This window comes from Callospermophilus lateralis, chromosome 4 (genome assembly GCF_048772815.1).
Source record: "Callospermophilus lateralis isolate mCalLat2 chromosome 4, mCalLat2.hap1, whole genome shotgun sequence".
NCBI classification, from domain to species: Eukaryota; Metazoa; Chordata; class Mammalia; order Rodentia; family Sciuridae; genus Callospermophilus; species Callospermophilus lateralis.
Window position 1 is genome coordinate 91,825,101 of NC_135308.1, and position 16,795 is coordinate 91,841,895.

The 16,795-nt window shown below is 34.4% G+C and overlaps 2 protein-coding genes across 6 annotated transcripts in view; one reads left to right on the forward strand and one right to left on the reverse strand.

Annotated features, from left to right (window-relative positions):
- Nucleotides 1–15,788, forward strand: part of Irag2 (inositol 1,4,5-triphosphate receptor associated 2) — a 121,169-nt gene extending 105,381 nt beyond the window's left edge. For all 4 annotated transcript variants that reach the window (XM_076854213.1, XM_076854214.1, XM_076854216.1 and 1 more), the window contains 7 exons: nt 9,205–9,352; nt 10,201–10,244; nt 12,045–12,107; nt 12,202–12,251; nt 12,537–12,638; nt 14,320–14,427; nt 15,213–15,788. In XM_076854213.1, coding sequence (XP_076710328.1) covers nt 9,205–9,352; nt 10,201–10,244; nt 12,045–12,107; nt 12,202–12,251; nt 12,537–12,638; nt 14,320–14,427; nt 15,213–15,456 — 759 coding nt within the window. In that variant the 3' untranslated portion in view covers nt 15,457–15,788. The remainder of the gene's footprint in view (nt 1–9,204; nt 9,353–10,200; nt 10,245–12,044; nt 12,108–12,201; nt 12,252–12,536; nt 12,639–14,319; nt 14,428–15,212) is intronic.
- The window catches only part of Dnai7 (dynein axonemal intermediate chain 7), a 74,839-nt gene continuing 73,828 nt past the window's right edge, over nt 15,785–16,795 (reverse strand). For both annotated transcript variants that reach the window (XM_076854218.1, XM_076854217.1), the window contains one exon: nt 15,785–16,216. In XM_076854218.1, the coding sequence (XP_076710333.1) occupies nt 15,941–16,216 (276 nt within the window). In that variant the 3' untranslated portion in view covers nt 15,785–15,940. The remainder of the gene's footprint in view (nt 16,217–16,795) is intronic.

The window sequence follows — 16,795 nt, forward strand, 5'->3', positions numbered from 1 at the left end:
TTCTTAGAGGTAGTTATTTACAATCCAAAGGTAGGGGCCTATGGTGTTTATTAGGTTTCCTGAAGAAGGGCTGACTAAAAGGGGAGGGAACTCTCCCTTTCCCAGGCCCTAGCTTTCAGGACAGTGTTCTAATAGTTTATTTTTCATCCAGGCCTGGTTTTGCCAGCCATCCTCCCTCCATCTGCAGTTTTTCCCTTTCTATGGAATCATTCTCCTCAGCACACATGTGTGTTGTTGTTAAGATGGAGAGGTGCTAGGGTTTATCTGTGGTGGAGTGCTTGCTTAGCATAGGTGAGGTTCTGGGTTCCACTCCCAGTACCACAAAAATAAATAAGTAAATAAAATTGTTTTTAAAGATAGAGAAGATACAAACTAAATATAAACAGAAAGGCCTTTTGTCCTTTCTCCTTTGACTACCACCCGGTTTCTCTGTTCCCATTTACAGCAAATCTCTTCCATGGAACAATACTCATTGTGCCAGGTCTCTTTCCTCCCATTCTCTTCTAAATCTCTAATCAACTTTATGCCTCCATCAAATGGTATTACCAAGGTCACCAAAGACCTGCATGTTAATAAATTCAGTTTCTTAGCCCTCAGCTTCCTGAACCTATCAATACTCTTCTTTCTGTGGACACGCTCTTCTCATTTAGCTTTCAGATACTACATTATTCTGGCTTTTCTCTTTGTATCATGGGCTGCTTTATTCTGGGCTGGTTTGTGGGTCCACACCTTCTCACAGGCATCTTGATGCTGAAGAACTGCAAGACTCCACTCTTACTGCTGACCTCCACCTATACTGTATCCTCTTATGGTCCCAGGCAGCCAACTCATGACTCCCAGATTCCTGTGTTTGCCTAAACCTTTTCCTGAGTTCCAGGTCAGAATACACTATTATGACTCAATATTTCCACTGGACATTAGATAAACAGCTCACACTTAACATATCCAAAACTAAGATCCAAACTCTGCCCCACCCATCATATTCTGGCCTCAGACATGAGCACAGGACTAAACTCCCCTTGGGGGTAATTCTAGACACCTTTCTTGCTTTATTCTACATTTAGTTTGATAGAAAAATCCCTTTGACTCTACCATCAGAACATATGTAGAATTCAAGCACTTATTTCCCTCTCATGACAACCACCTGGTTCTAAGCCACTGTTCTCTTCCTTCCGGACGGATACAGTAACTTCCAAAATGGTCTTAGTTTTTGCAAATCCCAGTCCTTCCTCCTAACAGTCTATTTTTTAAAAAATATTTTTTATTCTAATTAGTTATACATGACAGTAGAATGCATTTTGACACATCATATATAAATGGAGTATAACTTGTCATTTATCTGGTTGTACATGATGAAGACTTACACAGGTCATGTAATCACATCTGCACAAAGAGTAATAATGTCCAATCCATTCTACTATCATTCCTACCCTCATACTCCTTTCACCTTCCTGCATTCCCCTCTGTCTAATCCAAAGTACCTCTATTTTCCTCCCCACTTTATTACAAATTAGCATCCGAATATTGGAGATAACATTTGGCCTTTGGGTTTGGGGATAGACTTATTTTGCTTAGCACAATATTCTTCAATTCCATCCATTTACCAGCAACTGCCATAGTTTCATTCTTCTTTAAGGCTGAGTAACATTCCACTGTGTATATATACCACAATTTCTTTATCCATTCATCTGTTGAAGGGCACCTAGAGTGGTTCTATAGTTTAGCTATTGGGAATTTAGCTCCTATAAACATTGATGTGGCTGCATCATTATGGTATACTGATTTTAAATCCTTTGGATTTATGCCAAGGAGTGAGATAACTGGGTCAAATTTTCTGAGGAATCTCCATACTGCTTTCCAGAGTGGTGACTGATTTGCAGTCCCACAATCAATGTATGAGTCTTTTCCCCCCACATCCTCACCGACATTTATTGTTACTTGTATTCTTGATAATTGCCATCCTGACTGGAGTGAGATAAAAATCTCAGTGTAGTTTGGTTTTCATTTTCCTTAATTGCTAGAGTTGTTAAACATTTTTACATGTATTTGTTGATCAGTTGTATTTCTTCTTCTGTGAAGTGTCTGTTCAGATCCTTATCCCATTTATTGATTGGGTTATTTGTATTTTTGGTGTTAAGTTTTTTTTTGAGTTCTTTATATATCCTGGAGATTAACGCTTTATCTGAAGTGCAGCTAGCAAAGATTTTTCTCCCTTTCTCTAGGCTCTCTCATCACATTCTTGATTTTTCCTTTGCTATGAAGAAGCTTTTTAGTTTGATACTATCCTGTTTATTGATTCATTTTACTTCTTGCACTTTAGGAGTCTTGTTGAGGAATTTGGTTCCTAAGCCAACAAAAATGAAGATATGAGCCTACTTTTTCTTCTAGTAGGTAAAGGGTCTCTGGTCTAATGCCAAGGACCTTGATCCACTTTGAGTTGAGTTTTGTGCAGGATGAGAGTTAGTTTCATTTTGCTACATTGGGATTTCCATTTTTCCTAGCACCATTTGTTGAAGAGGCTATTTTTTTCCCTAATGTATGTTTTTGGTGACTTTTTCTAGTATGAAATAACTGTATTTATGTGGGTTTGTCTCTGTCTATTCTGAACCAGTGGTCTTTATGTCTGTTTTGTTGCAATACCATGTCAATTTTGTTACTCTAGCTCTGTAGTATAATTTAAGGTCTGCTATTGTGAAGCCTCCTACTTCACTTTTCTTGCTAAAGATTGCTTTTCCTATTCTGGGACTCTTAGATTTCCAAATGAATTTCATGACTACTTTTTCTATTTCTATGAACAGCATCATTGAAATTTTAATAGAAATTGTATTAAATATATATAGCACTTAAGGTAATATGTACATTTTGACAATATTAATGCTGCCTATCCAAGAACATGGGAAATCTTTCCATCTTCAAAGGTCTTCTTCAATTTTTCCTTTAGTGTTTTTTAGTTTTTATTGTAAAGGTCTTTAACCTCTCTTGTTAGATTGTTTTCCAAGTATTTATTAATTTTTTGAGACTATTGTGAATGGGATAATTTTTCTAATTTCTCTTTCAGTTGATTCATCACTGATGTATAGGAATGCAATTGATTTATGGGTGTTAATTTCTATTCTCTATTTTGCTGAGTTCATTATGAGTTATAGAAGTTTTCTGGTGGAGATTTTGGGTCTTCTAAGTATAGAATAATGTCATCTGCAAATAGGCTAGTTTGAGCTCTTCTTTTCCTATTCACATCCCTTTCCTTTTTTTTTCTTTTGTCTAATTGCTCTGGCTAGAGTTTCAAGGACTATGTTGAATAGAAGTGGTAAAAGAGGGCATCCCTGTCTTGTTTGTTTTTAGAGAGAATACTTTCAATTTTTCTCCATTTACAATGATGTTGGCCTTGGGCTTAGCATAGATAACTTTTACAACCTTTAGGTAAATTCCTACTATTCCTAGTTTTTCTGGTGTTTTGAACATAAATGAACTATAGCACTATATTTTGTCACATGCCTTTTCTGATTTTGTAGAGAAAATCATGTGATTCTTGTCTTTAAGTCTAATGTTGTGATGAATTATGTTTATTGATTTCCACATGTTGAACCCAAGCTTGCATCCCTAGGATAACTACACTTCATCATGGTGCACTGTCTTTTTAATATGTTTTGTATGCAATTTGCCAGAATCAAGAACTGAGAATGAGAATTTTTACTTCTGTGTTCATCAGGGATATTGATCTGAAGTTTTCTTTCCTTGATGTATCTTTATCTGATTTTGGTGTCAGGGTGATGTTAGCTTCAGAGAATGAATTTGGAAGGGTTCCCTCCTTCTCTATTTCATGGAATAATTTGAGGAGGATTGATGATAGTTCTTCTTTGAAAGTTTAGTAGAACTTAGCTGACAATCTGTCTGGTCCTGAGCTTTTCTTTGTTGGTAGGTTTTTGATGGCATCTTCAATTTCATTGCTTGAAATCGATGTGTTTGAATTTTTACTACATCCTCCTGATTCAATTTGTATAGGTCATATGTCTCTAGAAATTTTTCAATGTCATCAAGATTTTCTATTTTATTAGACTATAAATTTTCAAAATAGTTTCTGGTTATTTTGATTATTTTAGTAGTGTTCATTGTGACACCTCATTTTTTATCATAAATTTTATTAATTTGAGTTTTCTCTATTTCTCTTCATTAGCTTGACTAAAGGTTTATCAATTTTATTGATTTTTTTCAAAGAACCGACTTTTTCTTCTGTCTTTTTTTTTTGGATTTTTTGTTTGTATGTTTCAATTTCATTGTTTTGGTTCTGATTTTAATTATTTCCTATCTTCTGCTTTTTGGTGTTGATTTGTTCTTCTTTTTCTAGGGCTTTGGGATGCAATATTAGGTTATTTATTTGATGACTTTCTAGTCTTCTAATTAATGAACTTAATGCAGTGAACTTTCCTCTTAGCACTGGCTTCATAGCGTCCCAGAGATTTTGGTAAGCTGTATCTCTATTTTCATTTACCTCTAAGTATTTTTTATTTCATCACTGATTTATTCTGTTACCAAGGTCATTCAATTGCATATTGTTTATTCTTCATGTGATAGTATAGCTTCTATTTTTTTATTTAATCATTGATTTCTAATTCCATTCCACTTTGACATAATACAAAGCAAAGTATTCTCTCTTTTTCTTTGTATTTGCTAAGAGTTGCTTTGTGGCCTATGATATGATCTATTTTAAAGAAAGATCCATGTGCTTCTGAGAAGAAAGTGTATTCAGTCCTATATGGTTGAAACATTATATATCTGAATAATTAATAATATTTTTTAGTTCTATAATGTCTTTGTTTACTTTTGTTTGGAGGATCTATCCAGGGTGAGAGAGGTTTGTTGAAGTCACCCATCATTATTGTGTTGTAGTCTATTTGATTCTTGAAATTGAGAAGGGATTGTTTTGGTATACATCAATGCTCCATTTTGGGGGCATAAATATTTATGATTGCTATGTCTTGTTGCTATATAATTCTCTTAAGCAGCATTAAATGTACTTCTTTGTCCCTTTTGATTAACTTTGGTTTCAAGTCCACTTTATCTGATATGAAGATAGAGACTCCTACTGGTTTAGAGTTCCTTATGAATGATACGTTTTTTTTTCCCTCATTCTTTTAACCTTAAGTCTTTTAACCTTAAGTATATTTTTGCCTATGAAGTGAGTCTCTTAGAGACAGCATATTGTTGGGTCTTATTTTTTCCATCCAATCTGCTAGTCTATGTCTTTTGATGGATGAGTTTAGGCCATTTGTATTCAATGTTATTATTAAGAAATTTTTATTCCTTGTCATTTTGATTTCTTTCTGGTTTTTAATTTGAATTAGTTTCTGCTTTGATTGCCTGTTCTTCTAGTGTAGCTCTTCTCTCTGCTGGTTTTCACATTTATTTTTCATTTCTTCTTCATGACATATTTTATTGAGTATGCTTTGTGTATAGGTTTTCTAGTTGTGGATTCTTTTAACTTTTGTTTTTCATGGAAGATTTTTATTTCATAGTCCATTCTGAAGCTTAATTTTGGTGTATAGAGTATTCTTGGGTGGCATCCATTTTCTTTCAGAGCTTGATATATATTATTCCAAGCACTCCTAGCTTTGAGGGTCTGGGTTGAGAAATCATCTGAGATGGAGATTGGTTTACCTCAAAATATTACTTGTCATTTTTCTCTGGCAGCTTTTAAAATTCTGTCCTTATTCTGTATGTTAGCCATTTTCCTAATAATGTGCTTTGGTGTGGGTCTGTTGCAATTTTTTAAATATTTGGAGTCGTGCAAGCCTCTATATTTGAATTTCCATTTCATTCTTTAGGTTTGGGAAATTTTATGATATTATTTTATTGAAAATATTGTGTATTCTTTTGGTTTGTATCTCTGAGACTTCATCTATCCCAGTAAATCTTAAATTTGGTCTTTTGAGGTAATCCCATATTTCTTTGAAGTTCTGTTCATGGTCTTTTAACATATTTTCTCTGCAATTAACATTATTTTGATGAGTATGTATTTTGCCTTCATTGCATAAAAATCTGTCTTCCAAAAGATCTAGTCTGTTAGTGATGCTTTCCATTGAATTTTTAATTTGGTTTATTAATTCCTTCATTTCAAGGATTTCTGTCTGGTTTCTTTTCAGAATCTCTATCTCTTTATTGTTGTGATCTTTCACTTCCTGTATTTTCTTTGTGATTTTACTCCTTATATTGTCCTTCACCTCATAGATCAGTTTAACTATGTATGTTCTAAACTCCTCCTCTGACATTTTTTCCAGTGTGGTACCCATAAATTCTATTATTGGAATATCTTGGTTTGTTTGGGGTAATTTTTTCCCTTGCTTTTTCATGATGTTTGTGTGTCTACCCATCTAACAGTATGAATCTGAGGCAGTAGAGTTTCTGTCCTAAAAAATTATTGTGTCTATGAAGGTTTCCAGTACCTTGTCATTTAGTGGGATACAAATAATATCAACAACCAATGCAAAAAATATACAGCATTAAACTAAATATTTCCTGCTATAACATCTATAATGATAACTGTCACAATAAACAGAAATGATATGATCAGTTATTGTGTTCAATAAAACAGTAAGTTTGCAAAAGGGTTTATAATTTTGAATGGTAGACAGGGAGAGAACAGAAGTGATATAGGATGTGATGAATATGAGGGAGTAGGAGAGAATATAGAAGTAAAAACTAATGAAAGTGTAAAAGAAAAAAATAGAGATTGCCTGTCAGTGGTAGAAAAGAGAAAGAACTTCAAGGGAAACAGGTGAAAGAAAAAAAAATGTGAAAAATTAAAATAAAAAATATAAAACTGAAATGTACTAAAAAAATTACAGTCCTCATAAAACTGATCTGTGAAAAATAACTGGCTTCAATAATGCTAGAAATGAGAAAGATACAACTTTGAATGTGTATAAATGTCCAGGAACCATTAAGGTTACTCTTAAATAGATAAAAGAGAAAAAAAGATATTGATGAAAGTTAAAGAACTGCTTCCATTGGAGTTCTAAAGATTTTCAGCTTCCCTTCTCAGCAGTGTTAGGGGGGTTGTCTGGTGTACGATGCTTGCTTGGTCCTCAGGGTGGGGTTGCTAGAGAGTTAATCCTGTAAGTAGAACTCTTGGAAGTGGGGTTTAGGCTTAGGAAGGCTCTAGGCTCTGTGCTAAATGCCAGTTGGTCTGGAGATTTTAAATTAGCACACTTCCAGGGCCCAGCAATTGCCGTTCCACGCTGGAAGACTGCACCCCATGGATCTCCTCTGGGTTCCACTAGTGTCATCGCGGAGCCAAATGTTTGGCCACTATGTCATCTGCAGACCCCACATTTCCTGGTCTCAATTCAGTCACTAAACCCAATCTCTCCTGTCGCCACCCCTTGAATTTCCAGCCACATCCTGCAGCAGCCAGATTGCAGTGGGAGGGGGAGAGTCAGGTGGGTTTCCATAACCAATATTCCTCTCTGTAAACCTCTTCACATTTGCTTTTCTCCTGGTAGGAACACTCTATGTCATGCAGAGTGGGTTTGCCAGGCCTGTATTTTGAGGCAAACTTGGGTTTGCCAGGCATCGGTTCCCCCAGTTTCCAGCCTCCACACTGTGGCTGCAAAATGGTTCCTTCCCCTATCCTCTGCACACAGCTGAGAGAGATGGGGATTCTTTCCTGCACAAGGATATTGTGCAGCACACCTTTCAATTTAGTTGGGTGTTCTCTTTGATCTCTAAACTCTCTATATTCAGACACACCTCAGAACTCCTAAAAATGCAAGTTCCTTTAATTTCCTTATCCCTCCACTTTGCTCATGGAGGGTCCACTCTGGTTTATGCTTCCAGCCACGGCAGTGACTGTGGCCCTCAGATTTCTTCTTTATTTTATTGAATTGAACCTCCCGAGTCCCCCATCCACTTTGAATGTTCAGTATTAAATTCTAGTAAAGTCCCTCCCTGAATTTTTTATTTATTTTTGGCTCATCCACTTTGCTGAGAAGTTTCCTAAATGATTTTTTGGTTTCATGCCACTGAGCAGCCAGGAAAACAACCTTATTTAAACTGCCATCTGGAAACCTCCCTCAGAAATTTTTCCTAATTGACTTCTCTACATTGTTGGATTTTCCCCCCATACTCTTAATTCTTCCCTGTTCTTTGTTGGATCTCCTGAACTGGTCCTCTCTAAGCTACCTCAGTCTTTTTTCTCTAGTTTTAGAGAGACTTCAACTTTATCTTGAATTTTTTTTTTTTACGTATTTTTAATTTCTAGAAACACTAATGTCCCAAATGTTCCTTTTAAATATCTTGTTCTTATTCTGTGGATGCAACAATTATTCTTAACTCTTTGAAGATATTGATGGTTTCCTTGATGCTTTAGTTTCTTGCAGACTGATCCTCTGTTGTGTGTTTTGGCCCATATCTTGTGCTCCACCGTGGAGCTAATTGGAAGCTCTATGTTGAATGGGGCAAAATTCTTGATTTTGAGCTTTACACAAACTAGAATGCTTCATTGGGGTACCCCCAATGTCTGTACTTAAGAACTTTCATGTTGGGAAGTTGGGTTCTCCAGAAAAAAAATCTTCCAGCTACCTGCCTGAGGGTAGAATCCTGGGTGCCAGTGTTAGGAACTAGAAAGAGGAATAAGGTCGAGAGAACTCAGAACCTACAGGTACCCAGACTTTTGTGTATATCCATGAGATAGTCTTCACCAACTCTCTGTATAATCCCAATTCACAGAACCTTTGTTTACCTCTCTCTAGATATTCAACCTGATTATCTTTCACCACAGTGGTTATAGGGAAAGTGCTCTGCTGGCCAGAGGGGATTGAATCTATGGCTCTGTCATGTTTTCAGATTCCAACTATCTTCATGCTCACATGCCTATCTTCAGCTCTACTTCTAGAGGCACCAGTCTTAAGCCTTTGAGACTTTGTGGCACAACCTAGGTTGCTTCTAGCTCCTTTTTACATCCTGTTTCAGGGTCCAGCTTTCTCAGGTCTTAGTCATTTAGCATGAATCCTTTTACTTTCCTGCTTTCCAAATGTTGCTATTATAACCTCTTCTGTTTGCCCTTGTAGACTCATCTCTTCTTAAAAAATACCTTTGACATTTTAGTTGGATTTAGAGATGGAGTGAAGGTAAATGCATGTGTTTAATCCCCATCTTTTAATTGTTAAGAAAAGTATTTTCAATGTAAATTTGCTCTTTTCCTACTAGGAAAGCCGGGTTAGTAAAGCAGTTGAAGTGATGATTCAGCATGTAGAAAACTTGAAGAGAATGTATGCCAAAGAGCATGCTGAATTAGAAGAACTGAAACAGGTTCTCTTGCAGAATGAAAGATCTTTTAACCCTCTTGAAGATGAAGGTAATAAAACTTGAAGATCACAGTGTTAGTTACATTTTTCTATCATTCTCTTCTTTCATACTCTTACTGTATTGTGTGTTTAGAATAAGACCTTTAGGTAAGACTATATTGGAAAAATAACTTACTCCTATTATTTATATAGACAAAAGTAAAATGTCAGAAAATAGATTAGAAGCCACAAAAGATTTCATTGATAATGACACCAAAAATTTACTAAATCAATTTAGATTGCTGAGATGAGAGAATATATTTAATCTACTGTATTGACAGGAGTGGTCTTTTCAGGATATGTAAGAATTGGCTCTTTTCCCACACATAAGATACAATAGCTTAAATGAGCCACTCTCATCAATAGTGATTTTGAATTCCTCAGAGGAGGAAAGATCTTGGCTTTCAAAAAGCCAACTGATTGGAAAATGGAAGATGAGGCCATGGGAACTATTTTAACATACAGTTTTTATAAATCTTATGATTTTTCATTAAACAGTGTGAACATTTCTAAGTAGAATTCTTATTTTACTGATGTTCCTTCTGGAAATGTAATCATATTTGATGCTCTTCTAATCTGCACTCATGGATTTCTTTATTCACCAGACAGTCCTTTTGTGGCTGCCATGTGCTTGTAGGCTTTGTGAACATCTACAGTGACATGGAAGACTGTTTTCCATTGGTGAAGATGGCAACTGTTATGAATCACCAAATAAATGATAAATGGTTTTTATATTACTCAATAGTCTCTAGAGTCTTAAATATTTTCTGACCTTTGCTTTACTTGTAAAAAATGAAAACAACTGTTTTAACATTAATCGTATGTGTGATTTCTAACGTGCAAATATTTTTCCTTGTAGATGACTGCCAGATTAAAAAACGTTCAGCTTCTCTGAACTCCAAGGTAATCACTAATTCACTTGATAAATCATTTAATGAATATATTATAACCAAAGTGGCTTTAAAATATTCTTTGAAGTTATGTGCCTTTAAGTGTAAACCACAAATCAGTGATTATATTCATATGCATGTATATATGTGTGACTTTATTTAGATATAGTTTAGAAAGTATGTTTTTATACTTCCTGCTTTATTTGGATATCAATCAAGTTTGTCTGGCAATATGAGAAAAGCCAGTTTTGCAATATTTTCTATCATATGAACCAAATTTGGAAATAGGCAATGTGATAGTAGTAAGGCAGACTGACAAAATCCTCCTTTCTTGCTCAGCCCTTGGCTTCATCCTCATGTAAGGTTGCTATTTTAGATCCAGTCACCAACACCTCACCATTATGTCGAGTCATTGCAAAGAAATAAAAGAATCAAAGACCAGCATTTCCTCTCCCTGAAAAGACCCATGGCATTTCTCTTTCCATCCATGGTGAAAAATTAAACTAGAAAATATGGTTTTTCCTCAGGAAGTTATATGCCTTGTTAAAAAATCAGTCTTATAATAAGGAGAGGAGAATAGGATATTGAAGATCAGTTAGTGGTTTTTACCACAGCTTCAATATTTTGAGCAAGTGACTTTAAATTTTTCCATCTAAATATTTTTCAGAGAAACACAGAAAGTGATCAGAAACCAGGTTGCTCAAACTGGAATTTGATAATCTTGGGGTGCTCAACTAACCAGTGAAATTCAATTACAGATGACAGTTTAAGAACTCACAAGAAACCTCTTAGTTTATTTACTGCATTTAAAATATTTTTATATCTTTTAAGTTGCATTTAATTAAACCACATAATACTAAATATTATTTCCAGCACAAGTCTCAAGGTAGATATATAAACACATCTTTTTTTTAAAATATCATGAAAACTTACTCTTGTAGAATCAAAAAACTGTGATCTCACAAAAGTTGAAAGTGGAATGGTGGTTACCAGAGACTGTGGAGAATGGGTGAGGGGTGTTGATCAATAGACACTAAGCTACAGTTAGATAGGAGCAAGAAGTTCCAGTGTGTGGTTGCACAGTAGGGAGACTATAGCTAACGGAAAAGTACAGTGCATTTCAAAAACCTAAAGGATTTTTGAAAATTTTCACCATCAAGGAAGGATGTTTAAGGAGACAGTTTAACCTGATTTAAAAATTACATAATACATACATGCATCAAAACATTGCTTTTTCTTGTGTATATGTATAATCTTTATGTAACAGTTAAATTTAATTAAAAAATCATGAAATCCTAAGTATATTTAAAAAATGAAATTAAAGAAACCATAACTGTAGGTGCCTATTTATCTCCTCTTGAATTAGGAAACTATTTTTAAGCATAAAAACAAAGATAACAAAACAGAAGAATGCATTTGGCTGGACTAACAATGAAAACATTTTCTTCCATAGAAATAAAACATGAGCAAAGGTCACAGACATAAACAAGCCATTCTCAGAACAAATATGTACTTCCAACATAGGAAAACAACACTCCATGTTACTAGGAGCCAAATAAATGAAACTCAAGAAGTTTTATATCCCTTGTCTTACTGGCAAGGATTATAATCAGTATTGGAGAAAGTAGAATATAAATTGGGAAAATATTTCTGAAATGCAATTTGCCCATAAAAAATCTTTTAGAATGTCTCCTGTTCAACTCAGTAGTGGTTAAGGGTATAGATGTGTATGTTACATGCATATGTATCAGTGTTGTATGTAGGGAACAAATATTGAGAATTTTCTAAATGTACACTTATCCCCTTTGGGTAGCCATCTTCTCTACGAAGAGTGACTATTGCTTCTTTACCCAGAAATATTGGAAATGCAGCAATGGTAAGTGTTCTTAATCAAAAGCACATTCATTTTTATGTAACAAAATATAACTTCACTAAATACATATTATTGTTTAACATCTGAAATTCTAAAGGTTGCTGGGATGGAAAATAATGACAGATTCAGCAGGAGGTCCAGCAGTTGGTGAGTGTGATTTTTGTGGTTTCACTTTTGGAACCTCACTGTTTTATAATGGGATAAAGTAAATAAGCATTTGAAATAGTAGTGCAACTTCTAATTTGTCCAGAGCATAAATAAATATAAAAAACTGGCATATGTTGATTTTTATTAAGAAATAAGAGTTATGTGAATGTGCCAAGGAAAAAATTAGAAAATGTAATTTTTGTTTTGATTTAAACTGTAGGAAATAATTTACAATGGCTACAGATATGTTTATTTTGATATGTGGCTATTGTCTTCTTTGCTTAGGCGTATTTTGGGGTCAAAGCAGAGTGAACACCGTCCCTCATTACATCGATTTATTAGCACCTATTCCTGGGCAGATGCTGAAGATGAAAAATGTGAACTGAAGTAAGTGCATTTCCTAACATGACATAAGCTGGGGCATAAAAATGGGGACCACAGTAGTTCCATGGAAATGAGATTGATGCTGCCTCAAAAATATAGTTAATTGTGGAAGATTTTTATCACCCCTAAAGCACTCTATGAAAATTATCTGTGAATACATTCACTCTTTTAGCAACACAATGGGAAGGTTTGTGGTTAGAAAAATCCTTAAAATTTGTCCAATTGGTAAAGATCATTTTTTTTCCTGTTTAGGTGTTTGTCCTTGGGGAAAAGTCAATAAAGAGCCACAGAAGTAAAATCTTCATCTAATTAGATTTTTTTAAAAATTATACTATATGTTGTTTAAATACATAAAATGAGTCCCACTATCCTGCATAATTACAATGTACCAATTAAATTTTTAGAACATGAAGTGTGTGTGTGTGTGTGTGTGTGTGTGTGTGTGTGTGTGTTCATGAAAGATAGGAATATATGTGCCTCCATCCATTTATATAAATGAAGAGGAGGGAAATTAAACTATACTATTGTCTCTATATCCAGCAAATTAAACAAAATATACTGTTTACTTCTATAGTGAAGGTAGAGGACAAGGAGGAAGAAAGTGAAGAAATGCTGCCTCTGTCCTTGGAAGACAGCAGACAAACTGCCTAAGATTACTTGGACTTAGTTTTCTCATCTGTTAGTTGAGATATCTTAACGAAATATTTTATGGTCATTTTATGGTCATTTTGAAATACCTCCCATGCGATTATCCTCAATCCTAAGCAATATAAAGACAATCTGACATTGTTGCCTACCCTCAGATTCTTTTTATTTTTCTAACTCCTGGGAGCCTGTTACAAACAGGGTGGGGAAAAAGAGGTTCCTTCAAAAGATTGAAAACTAAGAAGTCTTTGTAAACAAAATATTGGTTCATGGAGAAAATTACAATTGATTTTGCCTTTGGGGCCTTGTTTCCTTTATATTTCCTGTAGATGTGTGACTGGAAAAAATTTTTAAAAATTAAAACAGTTTCCTTTGGCAATTGTGAGGGCATAACATATTTAGGATTTAAAAGTTCAAATCCAGCTAGGAACCTTTAGTGAACATTATAATCATAAAACAATTAGGTTTCATTCAGGTGCAGGAAATATAGTCAAGTCATATGCTATTCTCCAGTACATTGAATATTAGTTTAATTAGCTTGGCATTGAAAATATTTTCATGAACATTTTAAGATTTTCAGAGAAAGAGAAGAAATGACACTTCATTTTACTCCAAGCAATGAGAAATTTTTTCACCATATTTCAAATGAAAAAAATTATATGTAGGTCATTTATCCTCTTTGTAAAGTATGATTAAAGATAATATCTATATCTATATATCTATCTACATATATATATATGATGTAAGTTGAGAAAGAAATTGCAGTGATAACATTAGTTAATTATATGTTTTTGTCTATTTCTTTGTTTTGTGTGCCTTGGTTATTATCTCTGCTTTTTATATGAGCATTTACTATTTTTCTATATAGAAGTTATTTTTATCACCAAATTTATAGAAATTTAATTTTTGGATATCAAATCTTCATTAAGCAAGACAAATATTCATGCACCCCTTGAGTTACACAGCAAATCAGCAATATTTTAAAAGTTATAGCATATTATAATTAGTTTCAATATTTAAAAACAATATTTATTCACAGAACTAAAGATGACTCAGAACCTCCTGAAGAAGAAATAGTAGAAAGAACAAGGAAGACAAGCCTTTCTGAAAAGAAAACTAATCCATCAAAGTGGGACATCTCTTCCATGTAAGTTGCCTGCTTGCTAAATGATACCACATGAGGAGAAAGGGAAAGGCAGGATTAATAGTCCTAATCAAATTCCTTTACTAAAAGACATGCCAAATTGTTCAATATAATATGAATAACAAATTTAACAAACTTTACATGATCTACTACAATAGTTATCCCTGAACATATTTTACAAGAGGCAGAAGAGTTGACAATGTTAGGAACTTAATTCTGAAACCAGATAGCCTAGGCTCAAATTTCAGCTCTCTCACTAGCTGTGTGACCTGGGCAAGTACATCCATTTGTAAGCACTGGTGTCTTCATTTGGGAAATTGACATGACAGCAGTACCTATATGTCATTGTGTTGTCCTAATTAAATGAACTGTCACCTCTAAGATGCTTAGTTTCTTGTATTTCTAAAAAATAATTTTAGTGAGAAATGACATGTATATATACACATATATAAGACCATAAACACACAACCTGTTCTACCAAGTAAATATTTTGGTTCCACTGCAGGAGTAAAAGTTGCTTTACCTGATTGAAAGAATAAGTTGAATATGTGTAGTACTTTTTAGGAGTTAATGCCTAAACCACATAATTTCCAGGTTCTCAGCAGAGCATATGTAATTCTAAGTGGAAATTGGGGGGCGCATTGTGCCCCAAACCAAGAGGATACATCATAGGGCAGCATTGTAGTGTGTAGGTCATATCAATGACTTGATTAGTGCTGTTAGCAAAACGAGTGTTTCTAATAACAAATAATTATGCTTACCCACGTCTTTTTGTGTTTTCCTCATAGTTATGACACAATAGCTTCCTGGGCAACAAATCTCAAGACTTCCGTCAGGAAGGCTAACAAGGCCTTCTGGATTTCTGTGGTGTTCATTGTACTGTTTGCAGCTCTGATGAGCTTCCTCACAGGCCGATTTTTCCAAAAATCTGTGGATGCTGCCCCCACACAGGAAGGGGACTCCTGGTTATCTCTAGAACATATCTTGTGGCCATTTACCAGCCTCTGCCACAATGGGCCACCACCAGTGTGAACAGTGATCCAGTGACCAGTGAATCACCAGTGTGATGTAGTGCATCCTGATATCTTGATTTTTAATGTTTCAGTATCTGAACTTAATAAATTAGTAACTTTTAGTTGGGAAAGTATAGTACAAAACCAGAGGTTCTTAGAACAACTGTAAAATGTTTTACATTCCCATTTTTTGTAATCACCTTCCCAACTAAACTAAAGGGAGGAGAATTTGCCTATATTTTAATGAGCTCTTTGAGAAAGAAATATATATTGTTTTGCTAAACTTATCTAAATAAAGATCCATTTAAATCTTTATACAGTGAAAGCTGAAATTCTCAATAGCCCAAAGAAAAAAGCCTACTTTGTTTAAAATAAAATTTGGATATAAAATACTATTCAATAATTTTAATAGCCTGTTTTAAAATTATTCACTTTGAAAAATACCTGATTGTTTTCCCCAAACATGTTTGATTCTTCACATTGAATAGTTTACAAGTAGAGATTTAAGAATAGCTGAGAAATCTAATAGAGAGCAGCATATGACAAACAGAGTCAATAAATAGACAGTTGGAATTATTGATTTTCTCCATTGCTTCCCTGGAAGCAACATCCTTCAACATGTGATATAGAGTGGAATGAAACTCAGTTCCTTCTTTAAGTGCTTCTGAGTATGAATCACTGTTTTCATCCATCTTGAGTCTTTGTGCTCTGTCACCACTAAACATTAAAAGGACCCACTTAGGATTCTCAATAAGCTCTTCAGTTGGTTGTTCCCTTGCCTAAAGAAAATCAGGAAAATCTGTTAGCAGTTCTTCTCTTATTAAGGACTTTTGTAGTTGAGTATTACTTGAATTATTTTTAAACCATGAAACTATATTTATGGAGCTTATTCACATTAATTGAGGCAAAAATATTGAGTGCCTATCATGTTCCAGGTACTGTTATAGGTGGTGGGGATGTAACAGTGAAATGCAGGGGGGAGATAACCCACATATATTAATAACTGGAGCAACAAAACTCTGCCCTCAAGGAGCTTATATTTGAGTGAAGGAAATAAGAATAATAATTTGTACTAAAATATTCATCAGTCAGGGACTGGGAGTGTAGCTCAATGGTAGAATTTACTTGCCTAGTATGCATGATGCCCTGAATTTGATCCCCAGCACTTCAACTTTTAGGATTTGATATACTTTATCTGTCAGACAATACTAAATGTGTCAGTAGAAAGTGAAGTTGGAAGCTTAATCCTCTCAGGAGCCTGTGAAATACATATATATATATATATATATATATATATATATATTTCCCCAGATTCATTTTTAGCTAAATTCTTCACTTTCAAGCTTTATTTATGTCTG